This window comes from Macaca nemestrina, chromosome 3 (assembly GCF_043159975.1).
Source record: "Macaca nemestrina isolate mMacNem1 chromosome 3, mMacNem.hap1, whole genome shotgun sequence".
Taxonomy (NCBI): domain Eukaryota; kingdom Metazoa; phylum Chordata; class Mammalia; order Primates; family Cercopithecidae; genus Macaca; species Macaca nemestrina.
The window spans coordinates 128325582-128348269 of NC_092127.1; the positions used below are offsets into that span (position 1 = coordinate 128325582).

General features: G+C 31.8%; 1 protein-coding gene across 7 annotated transcripts in view; it reads right to left on the minus strand.

Annotated features, from left to right (window-relative positions):
• Positions 1-795: 795 nt before the first annotated feature.
• The window catches only part of LOC105463593 (EPH receptor A5), a 349905-nt gene continuing 328012 nt past the window's right edge, over positions 796-22688 (minus strand). For 6 of the 7 annotated variants that reach the window (XM_011710796.3, XM_011710794.3, XM_011710795.3 and 3 more), the window contains 3 exons: positions 17102-17295; positions 13170-13325; positions 796-5457 (listed from right to left, as the gene is read on the minus strand). In XM_011710796.3, the coding sequence (XP_011709098.1) occupies positions 5352-5457; positions 13170-13325; positions 17102-17295 (456 nt within the window). In that variant the 3' untranslated portion in view covers positions 796-5351. Of the gene's footprint in view, positions 5458-11821; positions 13326-17101; positions 17296-22688 lie in introns of those variants that run through there. The other variant, XM_011710798.3, reaches the window with a different exon arrangement.

The following is a 22688-nucleotide window of genomic DNA, read 5'->3' on the forward strand; positions in this document are numbered from 1 at the left end:
ATGGTGTATTCTCATTAAATGCTAACGTGTTCACTACCACTTCATCCTTTCTACCTGGTCATATAATCTTTACTTCTGAAGAAAAGCAGAGGCAAAAATAATAGTCTACCTAGTGACAAAGAACTCAGAATTATTTACATACAATATATACTAAAATGTTAAATAATATCATTTGTAGTAGTTATTTTATACATATGCAAAGGAGTTGTGGATTATTTCCATAGGCATGGTGATGTCACATATTGTGATATAAATGCAAACAACTACAAATATTTATTTCCTTGAATACAGTGAATTGTTTGCTATGCTTTTTACAAAAAGAGACCAGTATGATACAACATTTACACAAAAAGTGGGAGGTGTTTGTATTAAATGACACCTCTTCCTGTGACAATGAAACTCTTCCGCTCTTTGCTGTAAGCACATGTATGGTGATGAGAAAGTCTTGGTCTGATGCTGCTCAGTGAAAGTCTCTTTTTGTTTGTTTGTTTCCAGGATAGTGTGCATAGTTTTCTGTTTTTTCCAAATAATATATTACACTGTCACTAATCAACTTCTAATTAGATTTTCACATGGTAATGCACCTGTTCTACAATCTCAGTGTCAATCTCCATATGCAAAAATTATTTAAATGCAGGCTCATGAGTATGTTTTTGAAGAAAATGGATGCTGATGGCCTTTAAAATATTTAGCATAATCAGTTGAAAATTTTTATTAGAAGTAACTGAAATCATTACACAAAGGCTATAAGTTTAAACTCTCCGGAGAGGGTCAAGCATGACAATCGGATGTAACTGTATTCAAATGTTTTTTTTTATTTTCTGAAAAAATATAAAATTTCATATCTTACACTACAAAAAACATGTACACAAACCAAATGCACTTAAAGATTCAAATGAGAAAAAATACAGAAATCCTAATCCTTCTTTAAATTAACTGTGAGGCAGGGACTTGAGATAACCTGATGTATATCACAGAGTAAGATATGCTATAGAGCTGCTTTTGACATGACTGAAACTAAGAGATTTTGATAAAAATACTAACAAATGACTGAGTGTAAGTATTATCAGACTTTTATAAATGCAATTTACATACTTTTTAATAATTGGCTATAAAACTACAGCAGCCTAAAGAGCCATAGATATGCTGACCCCTGAAACTTCTACTGTTAATACAGTTCTCAGCCCGAATAAACATGACATTTTGCCACATTCAATTTTCCCCATTAAGGTTTAGAAGAAACAAAGAACATTTGATTCTGATTATTATAAACAGACTTTTTTTCTTTTAAATAATTGGTGTCTGCTTCTAAGCAATGATTATGTGGTCATTCTGAACAAGAACATTCAATCATTTGTGTGTGAAAAGATTTCTTCATAAATTAATGAGAAAGAAAAAGAAAGTTCTTATCTATTTCTCTTTTGATACACTATTATATAATTAACAGCATAACAGAGAAAATTATTCAATGAAACCAGCTGTACTACAGAGTTGAAAAAATGATGACTTATTCTACTTATTAATGTCAAATAAAGCTAGTATTTTGATTCAAGTTATTCATCATCATCATCATCAGGATCATCATCATATTGTATCTACTTTTTACTTACTTTGAAGTTAAACATCTGGCAGGACGTTAGTAAAAGACAGTTTACTATCACACTTATCTTTCTTTTTTTTCTTATTTTTAGGAAGAACAAAATGAGAAAAGAACCTTATTCTACTATGTAATATAATACATCTGGTAAATTTCTAACACCTAACTCAAATAGTGTTTGTCATTCAATGCACCTTTATAGCCAAAAATGTCTTCCAAAGGTAAATATCTGTGCTTGTGCTTCTGAGAGCCCACTTTACATGGCATAAATAATGGTGTTAAAAATATTATACTTTCAGATAGAGATTAAGTAGCAGACATGCAAACACATAAGTACTCAAAAGATATTAATTTTCCATTTTGAACTTGAACCATGAAACTGTGTCTTCACTTTTTCACACTGGTCAAAACTCTTTTACAAACTGAATTAAGGGTATTCTGTACTGTTTAGGCAACTCTGAAACCAGTAATGCTGGCCACACTTAAGTTTAGACAAAATATTGGAATATAATTTTTACAGTAATCTTACAACCTTAGAATACTGACTTGGTAATTAAAATGCAAGAAATGAAAGATCATGCACATTATAATTTAAAAAAAAATGGGAAAATCAAAATCTTTACATTTTTACATAGAAATAATACATTATGACAATAGCAACTGATTATATTAATAATATACATGAGCAAATGACAAGATTAGAAACAAATTATGATTGGTCAAAGTAGTAACTGAGTGACTTCAAGTATCAATGTCCGTTGAAAATTACTCCCTGTACCGATTTTTCAAAGGCCAATACTGTGAAAGAGTTATGTCCCTTAAGATGTTGCTACTGGCAGTTATAATATCATTATGTATTATTTGCAAAATCTATTGTATGTACTAAAATTGTCATGTCTGTGCTTTATTTTTGGTAGTCTGGTGGGTGACAAAATGAAGCAACAGAATAAGAAATCGCACAATCAAGATTTGTTAAACTTTGCCTTGGATTATGGTCTCATTACATTTTACTAGAGTTGCTCCTCTCCTTGTTCCCTTTCTCACATTTGAAGATGAGATTGGCATTTTCCAATTGGTGACATATAAAATAGAAAACAAATATTTTAGAAAGACACTCTTTCCTCTTTTTTAGGGAAAGTACTTTTTGTTTGACAGTCTCTTTATTCATTCTAAAGTCATATTAACCTTCCTTAGAAATTCTCAACCAAATTGAGATGCAAAAGAAAACTATGTGGCTATTTAAATTTCCTTTCAATTTACTTTCCAAAATGATCACCAAGATTGCAAAGAAGACAAATAAATTTGATCCAAATTAATTTATATTCTTCTTTTGTTAAAAAGAGAAAATCTATATTGTAACTTAAAGTTCTAGTCATTTAGATATACTCCACCCTGACCTCACAATTATCTTTCAGCATATAAAGTTGGAAAACAACGTAGAAAATATCTTTGTTATGTCTAAGCAATTGTGGCAAATTCATCAGCCCTAAAGGATATGGTAATTTTCCTTTTGAATCAATAAGGCTTTCATTTTGAAGTTTCTCAATTGTTACTTTATCACTTAGATTTGAATATTTCTATAAAATTCAATAAAGTGCAACACAATCTCCATTTATTTTGTACAAAAGTAATTTGTTTCATTAATTTTCTGTTTATTGAAATGAACAAATGCATCTTTAATAATGGTGATGCCTATTTATGATTTTATCAAGAAAATATTAAATTCACATCTCTGGAAATTTCACTAAACTAATAGATTATATGTTTGCAGCACAGTTTGTGTGGACCCATGGTATATAGCCCTTATTATAATGAGAACTGAATATATCATTTGAAAATTGTTTAGATTTTTGTTGTTGTTTTGATGCTTCCTGGTTCTTTATAAAAGAGGTACTTTACTGCTTAAGTAAAAGGTGGGCAGAATAGGAAGGAGTTATTTCCCAAAAATTTATTCTTATATATGCTAACATTCAAGTAAAACAAGTGCTTGGAAAACAGACTATCATTAATATAATGTGACTGTATTTCTGAGAAATTCCATTAATCCAGGCTTCTCTGATCTACTGTACTAATAACATTGATAATCATGAGTAGGCTGTATTTTATTTAAATGCTCTGCTTTTTGAATAATCACATGACATTCCATAATTTTTATAAAGTGTAATAATACAAAAATGTTGGTTATCTCAGGAGCTCAATTTTGTACAATTTCTAATACACTGCATAATTTGTATCACCAATATAAGTCTTCATCATGTGTTGTATATAGAGCATATATAGAAGATATGTTATATTCCTTAATAAGTCTAATTACATAATACCTTGGATTGTTTCATTAAAATAAACTCAATGCTATGTAACTGAATATAAAATGAAATTAACAAATGAATAAACATACATCACAAATAAAACTTGTCAATTCTTGAAATAAAATTCTGAAGGGAAAGAAGCATATATATATATATATTTATGTGTGTGTACATATATATGTATATATTTGTCATAAGTCCATTGCTGCCTTAGAGTCAAAATTCCTAGAACTGAGTCAAAATGGGAATGGTTACAAAGGATTAACACTTAAGGGTGATGCTTCATGCTATGTGCCTGGATTTAACAACATTAACAGAAGCCTGCACAGTTAAATCCTTCTACATCCTGCTGAAAATGTGCCCTTCGGTGTCAACTTTGCTTGACAAGATACTTTTTAGGACTCAGAAAGGTGAAATTTCTTACAGGGGTACAAGATTAATGGCTACAAGAACTGCATTGTCACTGATATCACAAAGTGTTTTTAAAAAGCCAAAGGGGATTTAGTCTTATACACATTTCCTTTTAGTGAATAAAGAGATTAGCTTTTGGACACATGAGAGGAAAAGAGACACAAGCTTGTGTTAAATTTTGTTTTACTGCTTCCCTATTTCTCCTATTCATATTACATTCTGGAACACTTGCTCCTTTATGTTGCTAAAATTAAAACACTATTAGAAATGCAAGCAGAATGGTAACACACACATGTGCAAGCAAACACACACACAACTCCGTCTTAAATCAGTTCCTGGGTATATTGCAAATTATACAGTATATACACATTTATTACTTAATAATCTCTAGAAGAGCAACTAAAAGTAAATTTTATAACACAAAAAATAAATATACACCCTGTATTGTACTTTTTCTTGATGAAGCAACATGTTTTTACACTAGTTTCTATAACTTAACGCTGTGTAACAGCATTTTAAAATTACAAAAGAAGATATCTATCAAGAAATAATCTAATCATATTGCTCTTCAATACACTTTCGTAGACAATTAAGACTTGAAGCAAACTTCAGTAAACTGTAGCTTTTGTTAGCTCACAAATGGCTATAAAACATTTCCTTTCAAGTAGATCCCTGGAAGTTTTGAAAGGGGTTGCCTTAATTCAGTCTATAAAAGTGCTATATATTTATGTATTTCAGGTACAAAATTTTGTAGAAGTAGTGGGAAGGATTCTGTTGTTGTAACTTAAGATGACATTTATCCTCATGTCCCTTTCAATGCAAGATATGTTTGCTTCATGAAAAATGAAGACTAAGGACCAAGAACTGGAGATTTTAGTAAAAACCATGATTACAAATTCTGTGGCCGAGGCAAATATTTTCTAAGGTTTAGAAATCAATGTTTTCCCTTTTCCCCCTTTTTTTGTTAAAATAAATCTCAGGACTGTTTACAAAGTGCAGAATCATTCACTTGAAGAAGTGACATTTACATGAAGTTACAATGGCACCATTCCATTTACCAGCTGCACCTTCATTTCTTGAAGGCTGTTCATGATCTTCTTCTGGTGACCGACAAGAGTCACTCCAAGCCGTCTCAAATCCCTGCATGAAGAAAGCACACATTGGATGTATTGATTCAATTTGCAGCACACCTCAATATTTCATGTTGGCAAAGGGGCAAACAGTGCAGACACTAGTTAGATTACAGTCCTAATTCAGACATACAGAGTCTAATTTTTAAAGGTTAGGCTCTAAAATTTTACCTCCAAAATCTGTTAGTAGTCAAAAAATATTTATAGTGAGGAATGATATAATACATATTTGCTCTCATTTGTGGACATCACTATTTTAGTGGTGCAGAGTGGTGATAACACAAATTTGCACATTGTTGCCAATAAAGAGTTAACAGGTACAATTTCACTGAAAAGTTTTGAAACTCCAGCTCTACAATATGCATTAGCACTTTTTTTGCTAAGAGAAGCTTAAAATAGACTTTCAATATTTTATAGCTAAGCAGTTGAAAACCAAAGTCATAAAACGACTCATTCTATACAGTCATTTTATATAATAGATATCTTTTGGAGATAATCACCACTACACTGCTTTTATAACAATGTTTTATGTTTTTTGTTTTTGTTTTTGTTTTTTACTTTATACTAAAAGTACCAGAACTTTTTTTTTTTTTGAAATCAAACAATATCCAAGCTCTCCTGGCATTTACAGCATGCTGAAGATTACACACTTTCAGAACACTTTTCAATCAAGATACTTCTGTGCTATTTTTTCAAAATGCCTATTATTCAAAATTAAATTACAAATATTTAGATTTCTAAACTAACAACATATTATGGAGCTCAAGACAAGTAGCCATGGTTTTTCAACATTCTTTTACAGGATATTGAGGAATGCTGTTCCCCTAAAGTATGTATTTGTCAGGTATGTTTGGCAAATGATAAGCATTAATTACATGAAAAAATAAGCATCAAAAATTCAAAATCCTAAATGACAAAGATGTTTTCCATGTTAGATTTCTCTAGGTAATTACCTTATTGAACACATTATGTGAAAAGTGGAACCTTTTTCCATTCAGTGTGTGTTTTAATTTCAGATTTTCTTAGAGTTCTATTGAATTAATTGCATTAGACATTAGAATCATTACAGGTAGAAACTGAATAGTTTTAATTGTTCTTTGAATTCAACGAAAACTCGTAATTATCAGAGAATAGAAATTAAAGGATGCCAAGTCTCTGTGCATACTAGTATTGGAAATATTTTTTTGAAAATAATATTTTAGTTTTCTTTTCCCTTTATGGTTTATTTATTTGTTATGAGAGTTTTAGGAAATGGCAAGTAGCTACCCCCACCAAAAAAAAAATGCTATTGATATTTGTGATGGAAACATATTTGATTTTTAGAATGTGAATATTCAACAGTAAGCTTAAAAATTATTACAACTAAAATATACCAGATTGGAACATAAAAATAATAATAGCAGTAGAGATCGCATGGAAGATAATCCTCAGGGAAACTTACAAATTAGTAAAATTAGCTTTGAAACAAAATCATTATTATTAATAATGGAATAGACTACAAAGTAGCTAATTACAGACCAAACGAGGAATATAAGAGACACGAGTTTAATCTTGTCTCTTTTCAACTAAACCAGAGTTTCTCAGCCTTGAACCTGTTAACGTTATAGGCTGGATAATTCTTTGTTGTAGAGGTGCTGTCTCATGCATTGTAGAATATTCGGCTACATCCTTGGCCTCTGCCCACTATATACCAGAAGCACTGCACCACGACCAGGCCTTCATTTTGACAAGATAAATTGTCATTGACAATTTACCCTGAGTGGCAAAATCTCCCCTGGTTGAGAATCATATATATATATATATATATATATATATATATATATATATATATATATATATGGTTTTATTCCACACATATAAATTGGTGACATTTTATAACCATATTCACACACCAATTTAGACACATATATATTTGTGACACTTAATAGACATATGTCCCGTATGCTAGAGATATCAATAACTGTATGATACAGATTTTTAAATTTCCTTTTATGGATGAAGAAACAAAGGCTTAGATAATTTGAATTACTTAGCTATATAACACAGCCAAATGCATAATCAAGTTAGGGCTAATATCAAGTACCTAACACCCAAGTCTATACTTTTGATTCATCATACTTCTAAGAGATGATTTTGAGTAAAGTACTTCAAACTATATGCAATAATTTATTCATCTGTAAAATGAGAACTCTGTAAATGTAATTTAAAATATTCAAAATTCTAAAAGAAAATATCTAATGAAGGGAACGAAACACATACTTTGCCTGAGGCTATGGTCACCAAATATGACTATGGTAGTTTCTGTTATGCACTAATATTCTCATGTTTCCACAAGTAAATTATTAATTATAAAGAATTACGTAGATTTGGGTATTCATGGGTGTTCACTAGCAAACTGGATCACAGCCAAGAGAAAAAGGATGAACATTTTTTCTTAACCTAAAAACCGTCTCTGCTGGACAATTTAATTAGGACTAGAAACAAAGTTTTAAAACATGTGTTTTATCATATGTTTTATAAAGGCATAAGAAATACTAATGAATCCAGATTTGGAAATAAGGTTGTAATAATATATAGGCTTAAAATGCGTAATTCATGATTGCTATGCTAATTATTAGGAATTATTAAGAATGAGCCTTTGAAAATAACCACTACTGTTTATTCTGAATGACTTGAAAGAATTTATAAGTTCTCCTTCAAACATGGAATTTATACATACAATCACAAAATTTAAATTTGAAGTGTGTATGTGTTTCCATATTCCAAATCTTGGTTTTGTCTAAAGGATATCAAATCACTAGTAACTTATTTTTATTTCTAGTGTCTTAACTTGCTGTACATTAGATAACAATATAATTTCATCTTCTGGATATGACTTGAGAACAAGAAAGACTGTAGCTCGCTCAATGTTTTGGCAGTTTAAATTTTTCATGATAACTATATCATACTAAAGAATTGTGAGGAATTTTATTTGATTAATAAATGTGGGTATCGTTTGTGTTTATAGAAAATTAAAATTTTTATTTTGTCAGAACATTTCATACTTACAGATTTCAAGTTAAGTTTGTTTGAATTTTAACAGTGAACTAAGGACAAAATTTTATTTCAAGAACAATTTATTATCTGATTATCCCTTGAGATGAATGTCAAAGGGCACTTTCTCCTCTTCTTTTTACTTCTCTGTCTTTCCTTTACATCTCATCCTAAACCCTATCTCCCCAGGGGAGAAATAGAATTATAGAAACAAAACACTGAATTTTGCATACTGAATAAATAATGTCTTCTCTCATGACATTCTGTTGTTTTTCTCTAAATCTGACGTGTTATTTGAAAAACTGTCAAACTAAGGTAGGTGCAGAGATTTAGAGGACAGGATAACTATAATAATGCATGCAACGTACATATACCTTTATACAATGTGATTTTCAGTGAAAACGTGGAGAGATAAGATTATTTATGCAAGTTAAAATTATTCTCAGCAACTAAGTAGTTTCTTTGAAATGCATCTTAATATCTGTTAATAACACTACAGATGAGAATTAACACCATATTAGATGTTTAAAGGTTAAATAACTGTTCAAATATTGCTAAATACTTTAAGGTAGTTTCTTTTAAGTAGTTAAATCTCACATTTTTTATTTCCAATAATTCCCATTTTACTGCCTAAATCACATATTAAATGCTCAACTTAGCATTAATTACATAAATTTCATGGAAATAAAAGTAATGATATCGCTACCCTATATACAATAATTTTTGAAAAATAATTTGGAAATGGTACAAGATATGCATTTTTAAATTTCATTTTTTCTAAATAGAAAATGTTATAGCTACACAATGTCTTAAGTGTGTTCCCATTATAAGTATTACACAAATTTTATCATGATCATGTATAATCTTAAGTAATACTGAAGATCAATTCTAGCGATACCGAATTACATTTTGATAAAGGCTTATGAATCTAAACATGATGAGACTGGCATTGTTACATAAAAGATAGTTTGGATTTTGTTGACAAAATTGATTACTTTTAGAAAAGCTCCAAATGTTATGAACTGTCATTGTTGGGTTTACATTTCAGTATTTTTTCAAACATTATTCAATAGTATTAAACAATGGAAAAACACTGATATTAATGATGCTAAAATGGCAGAATGAAAATAGAATAACCAAAAGTATATAGTTCATGTTAGAATCAACTCTTAATTATTCAGGCTTAAATTAATCTATTTACAGATGATTCATTCTCTTGCTCATTCTTCTCCCTTCTATTTTACACGCCTTTTAGCCGTATCAGCCATATCACTGGTACTTAGCCCCAACCAACATTGGCTGAATAGGAGAAGGGAGAAGATAGATTAATGAATATTCCCTAAACTTCAATATTTATTGCTTTTGTCAGAGTTTTATCATGCAGTTGTATGTTTGTCCTTTTCTTTTTGTTAACTTTGCAGAACCCTAGCAATCAATGATATAGATATTGTACAAGATAGATATATTACATCTGGCAGGAAGAGATCTAATCATGGTCTGTTAATGGTTTTCAATGGATGAGACATTGTGAGGCTAGAATACAGAGGACAGTAGGTACTCCTATGTGTACTTTAAGTGTATAATAAATCATGCGTAATGACTTATTGATAACTGAATAAATCTATTTGTATTAATCTGTAAAGATTTTGGCTCTGGATTTTGAAAACTTTCATTTTATTAGTTTAAGACTGTATTCCAGTAACTGCTGATAACAGGAACCTCTTCAGCTGACATACAATTGGTGTAATATTTAAATTTATTGGATTTTGCTCCTTTTCTGAATAACCAAAGGTTGACAGTACTGAGCTGAAAAGAAGTTTAAAAAGTAGCTGTGATTCTGTCCTTAACTGAAATGTTTGGATTCAATTTTCAACTCACCTCACGCTCACAATTATCCCTATCGACAATAATCCACTGCACTTATACAAGATGAGATAGTTTGCACCATTACTGCCACAATTGTTTTCATACGAATACTGAACACAGTATAGCAAGGTTTAGGCACAAAGAGTAGCAGACAAACACATCTAAGATTGAAAGCCATTTTCATGAATATGCTTTGACTCTAAGACCTCTAATTTCTTCATTACCTTTCAATATTTAGCTATACATGCACGTACTGGCAACAATCCATATACAAGTGAAGTGATGGAGATTTTTAACAAAAGTATGTAGTTCTGAAAATTGTATATTTATTGCTTTCTTCTAAGCACACTTTGAAAACAAATTTGATGTCACAAATTACAATGTAGTTTTTAAATATGGAAGTTGGACTATTTGCTTTATATGAATTGATTTTCACATTTTTCCTAAGTATTTACAACAGCTATGAATGTATTCTTCCATTCTCAACTTCTATTATCTTTTGACAATAACTCTAAAAATTATATTTTATTATTTTATTATACAACCTTCATAAAATTAATATGGGGTAAACACTATGTGTGAAAAATCAGTATCAAGGTGTTTTGAGAACTGATCTTTTTCTTTTGCTGATAATCCCATCTCCTTTGCCACTAGTCCTTAGCAATGACTGACTTTTTTTTTGGAAGAGAGTAGGCAAAATGAACAGATGAACTTTTTTTAAAAAAATTTTTGACCAAACAAGTAACTGATTACTTGAGTGACTTAATGTCTTGATAAATGTTTTTAGAGTTGAAAAACATATAGTTGAAAGCAGAGAAAACAAGGGGGCATGCAGTTAAATTTAAAGTGCCTGGACTCTCCCCAAAAAAACAGCTTTCTTGGAGTTAGGATCTGTGGGCCCAATTCCTGGTAAGAAATGTATTAATGATTATGACCCCTGAGAATTTGGAGCAGTTACCACAGTGAGACCAATACTTTCTGAATGGGAAAATGCTGGTAAGTCTCCCAATGTAACTTTACTCTTCTGGGCAGAGTAAATGAATTAAAAGACAAAATGTTTGAATAAAGGCAATACAGCAAGAAGAAATAAGCTGGAGAAGAATCATTATGATAAGACATAAGAGGTTATTAGTGCTTGAAAGAAAATAAAAACTAAAGAGCATTTGGGGATAGAGGAGCAGATAGGAAAGAAACAGAAAAAAAAAAGGAATAAGAAAAATGTGAAACTGTAATGCTAAAATATTCGACATATTTATAGTATTTTGGGACCCCAAAGATATAAGTAAAACACAAGTAACTAATGCAAAAAGTATAATTTGTGATTATAACTATTTTTTGAAGGAAGAAGCAAAAATGTAGTAGATGTATCTATGTACAGAAAATGTGCTATTTTAATAAAAAGGAGACATTGTTTAATGCAAATCATTTTATTATATATTTACAAGTAATCTGACATTGGGTAGAAGAAATACCTACAATATCATTTTAATATAAAATGACAAATGACTTTAATAAATTAAAATGACCATTTTTACTAAAAAATTAAATAGCAATCATGTAAAAATAGTTTTAAATTATCAGCAAATTTTTCAGTATACTACTTTAAATATAGCACAAATGAGTTCCTTGAGTGTCCAAAGAAATAATGGACAAAGCATATGTGTCATCAAGTAGATATGATTTGGCGGACCATGAGAATGAGATTCAGTAAATTAAGAAAGCAAGCTGAGTGGCTGGTTTCAGGTCCTTTTAGTTATCGGTATGAAGAAAGAGAATGCTGAGAATGAGAAATTAATTGGTGATAAATGGTGGTACCCTGTTACCTTTTGTGGGGAGGAGCAGTGAATTCAATGAATCAAAGAATGCCAGAATAATAGAGATGGTGAATGAGAACTGCTCAATGTTCATATCATGTGTCGAAATGAAATAACAATTATGGTTTAGTGCTTCACAATATTCTACCATTTTCTAAACCTTACAATATTTTAACCTTTGAATTGGCAGGTAATTTGAAGTAAGTTATCATTGTATTCACAGGCTAAAACATTAATGTTAATGTAATCTAGATGGAACCACCATAAAGACATTTATTCACAAATAACAATTAGGCTAAAACAACCACATGTACAGAGTATATAATAAAATACAAACAACTTACAACCTTAAAGAATTTAATATTTAACTTTAGTGATTTTTATTTAATAAGATTTGATAAATTTTATCTTAAACGTGCAAACAGAAAACGGCACAATTGGTTCCACTGAGATTGTACCAAATAACAAATCAGAGGCAGGATCTGATACATCCTTAGATTGCAAGAATGTAAGGTGCACCACTTAGAAATTAAATGAGATCCTGCCAGGGAAGCTTTGTTTAAGCTGTTGTTACCTTGGTATTCATCGTAGAGAGCCAAAATGTACAAATATGTTTGGTCCTTATGTAGGACTAGCCACACCAATTGTGCTTACAGTTAATTTTGTTTGGTATTTACATTCATATAACATAGATACCAGTATAAAAAAACTTGTCAAGAAAACATCTTTTCCACAACACAAAACACCAGTATTTTGCCAAGGAGCTGTTATTCCAATTATTCAAGTATGCCAATGTTATTTGTTTGAAGCAAACAAGCAAAGATACCGGTCACACGTAGCATTAACCATGCAGTTGTTAACAATACAGGCTAAAGATGATGAGGCTTCTTTGAGAGCTGCCACACATCCACAAAGGTTAACTGATTTCCCTTGACCTCATCCAAATTGGTTTTTGAACAACTTTTCTTGCCCCAACAATTATGTAAAAATTATCAGAAAAATTACTCACTCCAAGGTCACCTGAGCCACAGCGTCCATTGAACTGTATCCATTTTCCATGAAAATCTCTGTATACCGGCCCATCTTGATTGCCTCTAGCCATTCACCTACTGATCTGTAGGCCCCAGATCCTAGTGGGCTATGTTCTGCCAATAAATTAGATACTCTAAAACACATAAAACATAAATATTAATAGTAACAATTTAATTCTTTCATAACAAAGTTTACTATAATGTTAACTTATATTCAATGGATCTTTGAGTCTGTAAGTATATTTATAGAGGAGAAATACGTAAATGCTAACATGGAAGAAAATAATTTAAAATACAGGAGAACACAAAATCAGTCTACTGAGATTATTTTATCCATAATTAATGATGACTTAAGATGAGGACTTACTAATAAGTAAATTTTACGTAAGACAACACAATAGCTAAAAATTTTATTGAGTACTAATAGATGAACCTAGAGAATTTTTAGGATAATAAAACCACTCTGTATAATGGTATGATGGTGGACAGATTTGTCTAAATCTGTAAAACGTACAACACCAACAGTGAACTCTAATGTAAACTATGGGCCTTGGCTGATAATTATGTGGAAAAACAGATTCATCAATGGTAGTAAATGTATCGTTCTGGTGGTTGATGCTGGTAATAGGGTGGGGGAAGGCTACATAATGTGTAGCGTAACGGGTACGTGGGAGATCTCTGCACCTTCCACTCAATTTTGCTGTAAACATAATATTCCTCTAAAAATCTTTCTACTAAAAACTTGCCATGTAGTGATTTAGATATACTACTCTTTGTTTATGAAGATAAGAAAAATGCTACCCACTATAGAAAAGTGGGATAATTTGTGCAAAGCCAATCGATTATAGACGTGCTAGAGGAACTTACGCTCATTTAAGTAAATTTATCTGGAAGTTAAGGAACTATTTATTCTTTATTTTATACTCTTAAATAGAGTGCTTCTTAATTCACCTAGGAGTGGTAGAACATGAAAAACAAAATGTAACCCCAAATACAAAACAAAACTTAATAGAATCAACTAAATCAATAGACACTTTTAATGACACTACATTCACACTCTTTTGCCAATAATAATAATGATATAATGATGATGATGACTTTTAGAAATGTATCTTAAGGAAATAATCAGAAAAAATGACAAAAGGGAACTAAATATTAAAAATAATCTACATACCCATCAGGTAAATTTACATCATTTACATGTGAAATTTACTTAAGAAAATTGCAACTATAAGAAAAAGAACACAAATACTTTTCTCTCTACTTAGGTTCTCTCCACTTTCTCACATTCCATTTACACTTGCATGTAGTTTCTTCAAAACCAATTTTATAAAAATTACTCTAGTTGAGATGGGCAAAGATCTCTCTTTTGCCAAAATCTGTGAGCATTTTCCAAAGTACAAAAGGACTGACCTCTTGGAAACATTCAGCCAACACCACTACCACCTCCCACCTCACTCTTGAAATCCTATTCTGTCTCAACATTGTTTAAATCACAATTCTGTGCGTGTGTGTGTGCGCGCATGTGTGTGTGCGCTGCTGGATTCTCCTCAATCTCCTTTGCCTGCTAGTCTTTTGTTGTTGTTGTTGTTGTTTTCCTGACTTTAAAACTCGAAGGGAGTCAAGACGTGGCCCTATATTTTTCTACTTAGGCTATAACTCCACTATAGATAATTTTACTCACTTTCATGTCTTTAAAAAGTATCTGTTTTTTAAATATTTTTATTTTCAGACTAAGATTCTTCTGTATCCATATGCCTATTTTGTGCCTCCATATTTCTCAGAGAAATACGGCCCCAGGTCCAAGACCACACTTCTCATCTTCTACACATCTGTGTGCTCCTGAAGTCCTCCCCATTATAGTATGATGCGACAGTCCACCTCTTCTCTGTCCTCATTTTTCTCAAAACCTATCATTGTGCATACCATCTATTCAACTTCCAATGTATTGTACAGCCAACCACTTCTCTCCCATTCAATATTAATACCACCTTATTTCAAGATATCATCATATCTCACCTGCACAATCAATCTAACCTTCTAGTATTCATCTTGAATTTAATTCTCACTCTCCACTCCAAAACCAAACACACAATTGGTTTTGAAGTTTTTATTTTGTTCAGCGTCTCTCTCCCAACAGTGCATTGGCTTCATAAAGGCAAATACTTAGGTCTATATGCTTAATGTTGTATCCTTGGCACCTAGCCCACAGCATGACACAGAGTATAAAGGTAAATAGATGTTGGATGAATAAACGAATACGTTATAGTGATTTTTAGCCATTAGGCATGAATTGTTAGAGAACTGCAGAAAGAAACAGTTGGAGAGTAAGATCTTGAAGTTGAAATGATGAAAGAATTGCAATTTTGATAATAGCAAGGTCTAGAATATCAGCATGGAAAGGAGAGTACAAGGTAGACTTGAGAATAAAATCATTGAAGGAGAAAAATTCAAGACATTTAGAGATACTGGAATATCATCTACATGGTTACTGAAGTCATCAAATCTTGTGACATAAGTAGGGATGGAGAAAGGGCGAGACAATGGACCAGGAACTAACAATTTCTAGAGTCAGGATATGCAGAAGATTGAATAAAGGAAAGGCAGTGAGTGGTAAATTTGGTCTTAAAACAAAACCTGTTTAAACAAAACCTAGAAAGCTGAATCCTTTATATTGCATATAATGAAATAAAATTATTTAGAAAATTTTAAATGCTCTCAAGCTATAATAATGATGCCTATCTAAATTAAATAATTTAGAACATTAAGTATTTACTCCTTTCATGTGTCCATTTCTGACAATGTAATATAATTCAAACAGGTAGATGAGAGAAAGTCTTAGTATTTTATGTGACAATAAGCAATTGAAAAGCAGATATTTAGGGAACAACATACGGAATAACTGCTAAGAAGATACATTCTCCATTTGTTACCACAGGAAGTTAATGATGCTTGAACAGAGTTTGAAAATTCATTCATCATTTGTATTTAAAATGACTTTTCATCTAGTAAACAAATGTTATGTCGGAATCATAGAACTTTTCTAACTTTTTTAACACATTGTTTCTCATTTAGTGCATGCTAATAGGCAGCCAATTTAGTTACTAACATAACACTTTCTTGTAAAAATAGACAACTGCCTCAATCATAGTGAAAATAACAATCTGGTAAATTTTCTAGTACAGAATCAAACTGATTTATTTTTTGAGAAGATAATTCTGTTTTTCAGATAAAGAAAAAGGCATGCTTTACAAATATGAAACATTATTTAAATGCATTCATGTGCTATTCAGAAAAGTAAAAAATATGCTCATTTACTCACATAAATTTTCTCCAAGAGATTACTCCTTTATCAGTTTTAAATCTCATTCAAACTACACACTAAATAATTAACCAAAAATCTGTCTGCAACTGGATAAGAGCAAAAGGGTCCCTAAAATTGTCAATGTTTCTAAAATATGAACACTAAAATATATTCTAAAGAAATCAGAGTAATTATTGTTAGATATCTCAGGTTTAAAATATATCAGTGCTTAATTGACTTTTTCTTATGTTATAATCTTATATTCCTCATCCTCACCTATCCTCCAAAGTGCATGAAAATACACACATTTAAGTTTTTATTTATTTATTTATTTATTTTAATGCTAACTGAACATGGCTACAGTTCATTTTACTGAAACCTGGCATTTTATACTATTAGATTAGGTATAGGTGATTTTAAGTATAATTTAGTAACATATTTCTTCACTGTAAGAGAGTAACATGAAAAAAAATATATCCAAATAAATTAGTGTCATATAGATTCATAGAGTAATGTCTATACAAGAATGATTTAATTGATAAAATATTTGTGACATCAATCTGTATTAGCTACATTCTGGAAAATCATTTGGATCTGGCCTTGTACCTGCATGATGCATTAACCAGTGTCTTCAAACTACTTGGGTTACGTATCAGCTTGTCCAACATGTTGACTATTTCATCAAACTTGGGCCTGCTATTTCGGTCTTTCTGCCAGCAATCCAGCATTAATTGGTAGAGAGCAGCAGGACAATCCATGGGGCTTGGCAGACGATAGCCTTCCTCTACTGCTTTAATCACCTGTATAAAGCAAAACAGAATCAGTCCCCCAACACCACAAATTTAGTATAGAATAGCTTAAAAAATGTCCCACTGTCCAACTTTTATCCTTACTATTGCAATGATAACTAGCATTACTGTCTTTAAAATCCACGGCTATTTCCAATTGCTACAAAATTCAACATAAAACAAATATACTATGATAATATTAAAAAGATAGGCTTTCTTCACATATTATAAATAAAATAAATAGTAATCATTTTTCTTAAAATCTTGGTGAAGGGTGATTTGTAAAATTAATTGACGTAAAATATACAGTTCATGTTTTATTTATCCTTGAACTCCAGAATCAAATAGAGATTAAATTTTCTAGTGATTTTTCTGAAAAGTTAATGTCTTTTTAATGAAAAAATATGTGCACAGCCACATTTTTAAAGTAATAGAACTGCAATTTTACTTCAAAAGAGACTTTTGGATGGTAAATGATGGATAAGTCAAAGGCTAAATTAGCATAACTGTCTCATGTATCATTTAATAATGTCAAGGTCTGACTGTTTATTATCATCTGCTGATTTCTGTCAGGAATCTGGAATGACTGTCTAGTAGCACAAGGGTTATAAATATCCTTGATTTTAAATGTAACCACACATAAGAGTATCAGCCTAATTGTGAGGTCATTTTATCAAAAACATTTGTGATGTTGCTGCCCCCATCAAAATACCTAACTTAAGAAGAAATTTGTTTATGCTACCAAACACAGAAATACAGGTTTACTTTATTACTAAAATTCAAATATTTGAGTGATCCTAAAACAAATATTAATGAACATATTTCTTAATATCTTATTTTGCATATTTAACAATTAGTCTTAAGTACATTTTCTCACAAAGAATTCAGAATTGATTTGATAAATTGAAAAAATGATTAGAATGGGAACTTTACAAAGATGATTTTAATTTTTTTTTGTTGGCACATATTAATTGTACATATTTATGGAATACAGAATGATCTTTCAACACATGTATAAAATATATAATGATCGAATCATGGCAATGAGCATACCGATTACTTCAAACATTTATCACCTGTGTTGTGAACATTCAAAATCCTCTCTACTAAGCTTGTGGAAAATACACAAGAAGTTATTGATAACCGTATTCATCCCCAGTGCTGCAGAACACATGAACTCATTCCTTCTACCTGGCTGTTATTTCGTATCCCTTAACCAGCATCTCCGTCTCCTCCCTTCCCCTTCCCCTTCCTGGCGTCTGATATCCACATTCTACTCTTCTACTTCCATACGCTTATTTCGTTTTCAAAGACAATTTTTAAGCATTGGAAAGAAAACATGCTCCTTATGATAAAGAAAATGGCACCTGACCCAGTGCAGTGTCAGATGGAAAGAAGATTAAATGGTAGATTTAAAAGACATAGGAGTAGAGAGGAGAGGAATGTAGTTAAAACCAAGCAAATTCAAGCCTATCACGTTGGATGGTAATTTCTGTTAACTTTAGGCAAGCACATTTCTGAGGGTAGAAAATGCTGTCAGATATAATTTGAGACTTCTTTCATTTGAAGTGAGTAGGGAACACCCAGATGGCAATTTGCAGGAATCTGGCTAGAGCATAGGAGATAGCCGGACTGATAATATAAAAGTAAGGGTCATCAGCACTTGGCCACAGCTTGAAGTCGATGTAGTTTATATCCCCTCTGGAAAAGCATATAGTAAAGGTTCCGAGAAATACCAAAAGTTAAGTGCAGGCAAAGAAATAAAAAGTACTCAAGGACTCCAAAATTAAGTGGTCAGATAAATTTAATAACTTTGAGCAAAAGACCTAAGAGCAGCCTACTACCTTAGTTAATTTACCTCAAAAACAATTTAGTAACTATAAGACAAACTCCAGGAGATAATGTTTTCAGTAATTATAACATATGATTAACATAGCTTATTAAAATTTATACATATTGAGAAATAAAATAATAAAACAGATAAATGAGAAACATACTAGCGAAAAATTTAAGAAATAAATAAAAGTGCTAAATAAGTCTTGAAAAAATATTTAGTCTGACTGGTGATCAAATAAAGGAATATTTTTAAAAATTATCATTTGTACGCAGATTGATAGAAGTTTATTTATTTGTTTGCTGATTATAAGATTTTCCATTGCTGATAAGGATGGTTTTTACTCCCTTTAACAGCATATATGTATCAAAATAAAGCATCCTAATATAAATAGCTTAAGTCATGTAATATATTTGCTATGCAGTGAGAATAGTAATTCTTATTTACTCAAAACATGATTTATTTCATAATTTGCACTTTCTCCAAAGCTGTTACCAATTAATTTGATTTTTTTCTTTGGCACCTATTTTTTTTTTTAAATAATCCTTCCTCCACTAAGCACAACAATGCAGATGTTTAGTTTAAACACCTTAATAAGTTATTTGACCTGTGAAGTTATTTCTAGAATTTATTTCTTAATCAGTGTTATTTTTGGGTAAATTTATATTTAGAAATATAATTCTCAACTTAGAACTGGGTCCAGGTAAATTGGGTCATCAAATGTAATTCTAAATTAATTGTTAGAATTTATTTTAAAAATAGATTTGGAACTATAACTTCACATTTTATATTTAGAAGTTTCCTTTTTTATTATTTTTAATGTTTGTTTTTTACAGGTTTAGGGTGAAATAGATATCATTATTACTCTGGTAGGTTGCAAAATGATGGAAATCTACCAAAATTGACCACAGTGCAATTAGGTGTTCATTTTCCCATACAACTTAGAACATATAACCAAATGAGTTCTAATCTCGATGGACTTCCTCATTACTATTAGATTTGTTGATACAGGTGGCTGAGATGAACAAAGTAAAGACAATTAGAATTTTTACAGGCAAGCTGGCACCATTTCAGATGTGCTATATCTGAAATAGTATATTTCAGATGTGCTATATCTGAAATAGTATAATATACTATGCATTTTCTTGGCATTAACATGTAAATTGATAGTCTGAACACAATGCTGCCTCTCTTTCCAATTCCTAAAAACATAACTCATCCCCCTATATGGTATTATTCATCTGATAGCAGGGTGGCTCTCTGAGCTCCTTCTATCACATAAGTGTCATTGGGTTTCCATTTTTAGGTGTATATACCTATTGTGGGCATGGTTGCTTTTCCTGCCCACAGATCCTCAGCCAGCAATAGGAGTTCTGAAAGGCTTTATTCACAAAAACAGAATCCCACATAGTATATCACCCAACCGGAGTATGCCTTTTGCAATAAAGAATGTATGAGAGTATCACAAATAGTTAAGTCCTCACCTACTATCATGGATACGTTCTGGAAACTGACTTTCAGTGAAACAAAGTATAATGAAACCAATTTTACTATAAGCTACTTGATATAAACATGAGTTAAGTTCCTAGGGCATATTTCTGGTTACAAAAACATAACTAAACTTCTAATAAAGACCCAAAACACCTCTAATATTAAACTTGGAAATAAATGTGAGCTATACATACATTTAAGAAAAAGTGACAAAAGCAAGTAAGATAATTACTTATTTGCTTATTCCAGTTTCGGGCCACAGGTGGCTAGAGCCTATCCCAGCAGCTCAGAGAACAAGGTGGGAACCAATCTTGACCCAGACACCATCTCTTTGCAGGACACACTCACACTCACATTCACACTCACACCCACACTCACTTGGATGGGGACCATGTAGACACACCAATTCACCTTCCATATCTTTGATTATGGAAGGAAACCCACACAGACATGGGGAGAACCTGCATGCTCCACACAGACAGTGGCCCTGGCTGTGTGTTGTTATATTTGTTTTTCTTATCAATATTATAACAAAGTGATGTTGAACAAAATGATGTTATTCCAGGTACTTTTGTACTTCATGAAGTGCTGATAAATTTGTAACAACTCACTCTCCCTGGGGGAGGACAAATTTGTAATATTTGCATCATGACATGGTGTAAACACTCTCTCCATGCCAATTGTAATCTACTAACATGGTCTCATCCAAGTAGAAATATTCTAAAAATATGCTACCTGGTACAAACTTGTTGGAGCACACCAGCACACATAGCTCATCATCCAGAGGCAACAAGACACAGCTTAAACACCAACATGGAGACAAGATTCTGAAAGTATGGGTGACATTCTTCAAGTTGCAGTGTATATATTGTCCGAGACTTCTATGTTGTGCTCCATTCCCAGTGACTCTTGCCAGAAAACACAACAAGGCTCTATCGAACTAATAGTTATGAATTACTCATGCAAAGAGATCAAAAGAGGAGTCACCATAATGGCAAGGATAATTGATATCGAGCATCAGGAAAAAGTTGGACTTCTTTCTCACAGTTGGGGCAGGGAGAAATATGTGTGAAACCCCCAAGAATGAGGAATTAGATCAGATCACCAGTTAAGCCACCATGACCTGCCAAGATCATAGTGAGGGGAATTCAGACCGGATAGCGGAGGAGGGGGAGGATAGGGACCAGGTGAGGTCCTATGATCAACTATAGCTACAGGCTGCAGTTCCTCTAGTAACCTGCCTCTTCTGAATTCTTTCTTAGGAGAAAGTGCCCACAGAACCAGGAAACAGATGCTCTCTGAACCTGTGTGAAGTAGGTGTGTCATGGTAAGAGAATAGAGCATGGCGACCGTAAACATTTGTCTCTAGGCTCTTCACCTGCAGAGATAGTAACTGGCCAACAACTCTAGCTGCTGTGCTCTAAAGCCCTTCATCACATGTACACTGCATAAAGCTTACTTTATGCACATTGCTTCCAGGCAATTATGGAGCATGGCAGGGATAATAAGACTCCTTTAAAACGGCATTTCTCCTCCGTTGCTTGCACCCAATTATCCTTCCTTCCTTCCATCTCTACTATACCTAGGGACATACCTGTGTCACTGTCTGACATCTCTCCCAGCTTCCCTTCATCTCTCCTCGATTTTTCTTAGAAACATTTTTCTTAATATCTAGTTATTTCCTTTTGACATAGGCTTCTTGGAGGGCCTGGATTAGCCTATGGATTATGTCAGTCATAGCCATGCAGACTGTTTGTGATTATCTAAATTAATTCTTATTACAAATCTATGAGATAAAAATTATTATACACATTTCACAGATGAAACACCTCAGGTTTCAAATAATTAGAAGGTTTAAGAAATTGCTCATCTTTAACAGCTAAGAAGTGGGGGTGGCAGGATTCACAAATTAAGTATTTTTCTCATAGAAATCTGTGGTCTTTCATCTTGATGCTGAGTCACACCACTGAAATTAGAAATTATCATCACTACACTTCAACACACACCAAATAAAATAATTTGAGAGAGGTATGCATGTCACCCTATAGAATCATATTTATTTGCATCATAAATAAATATA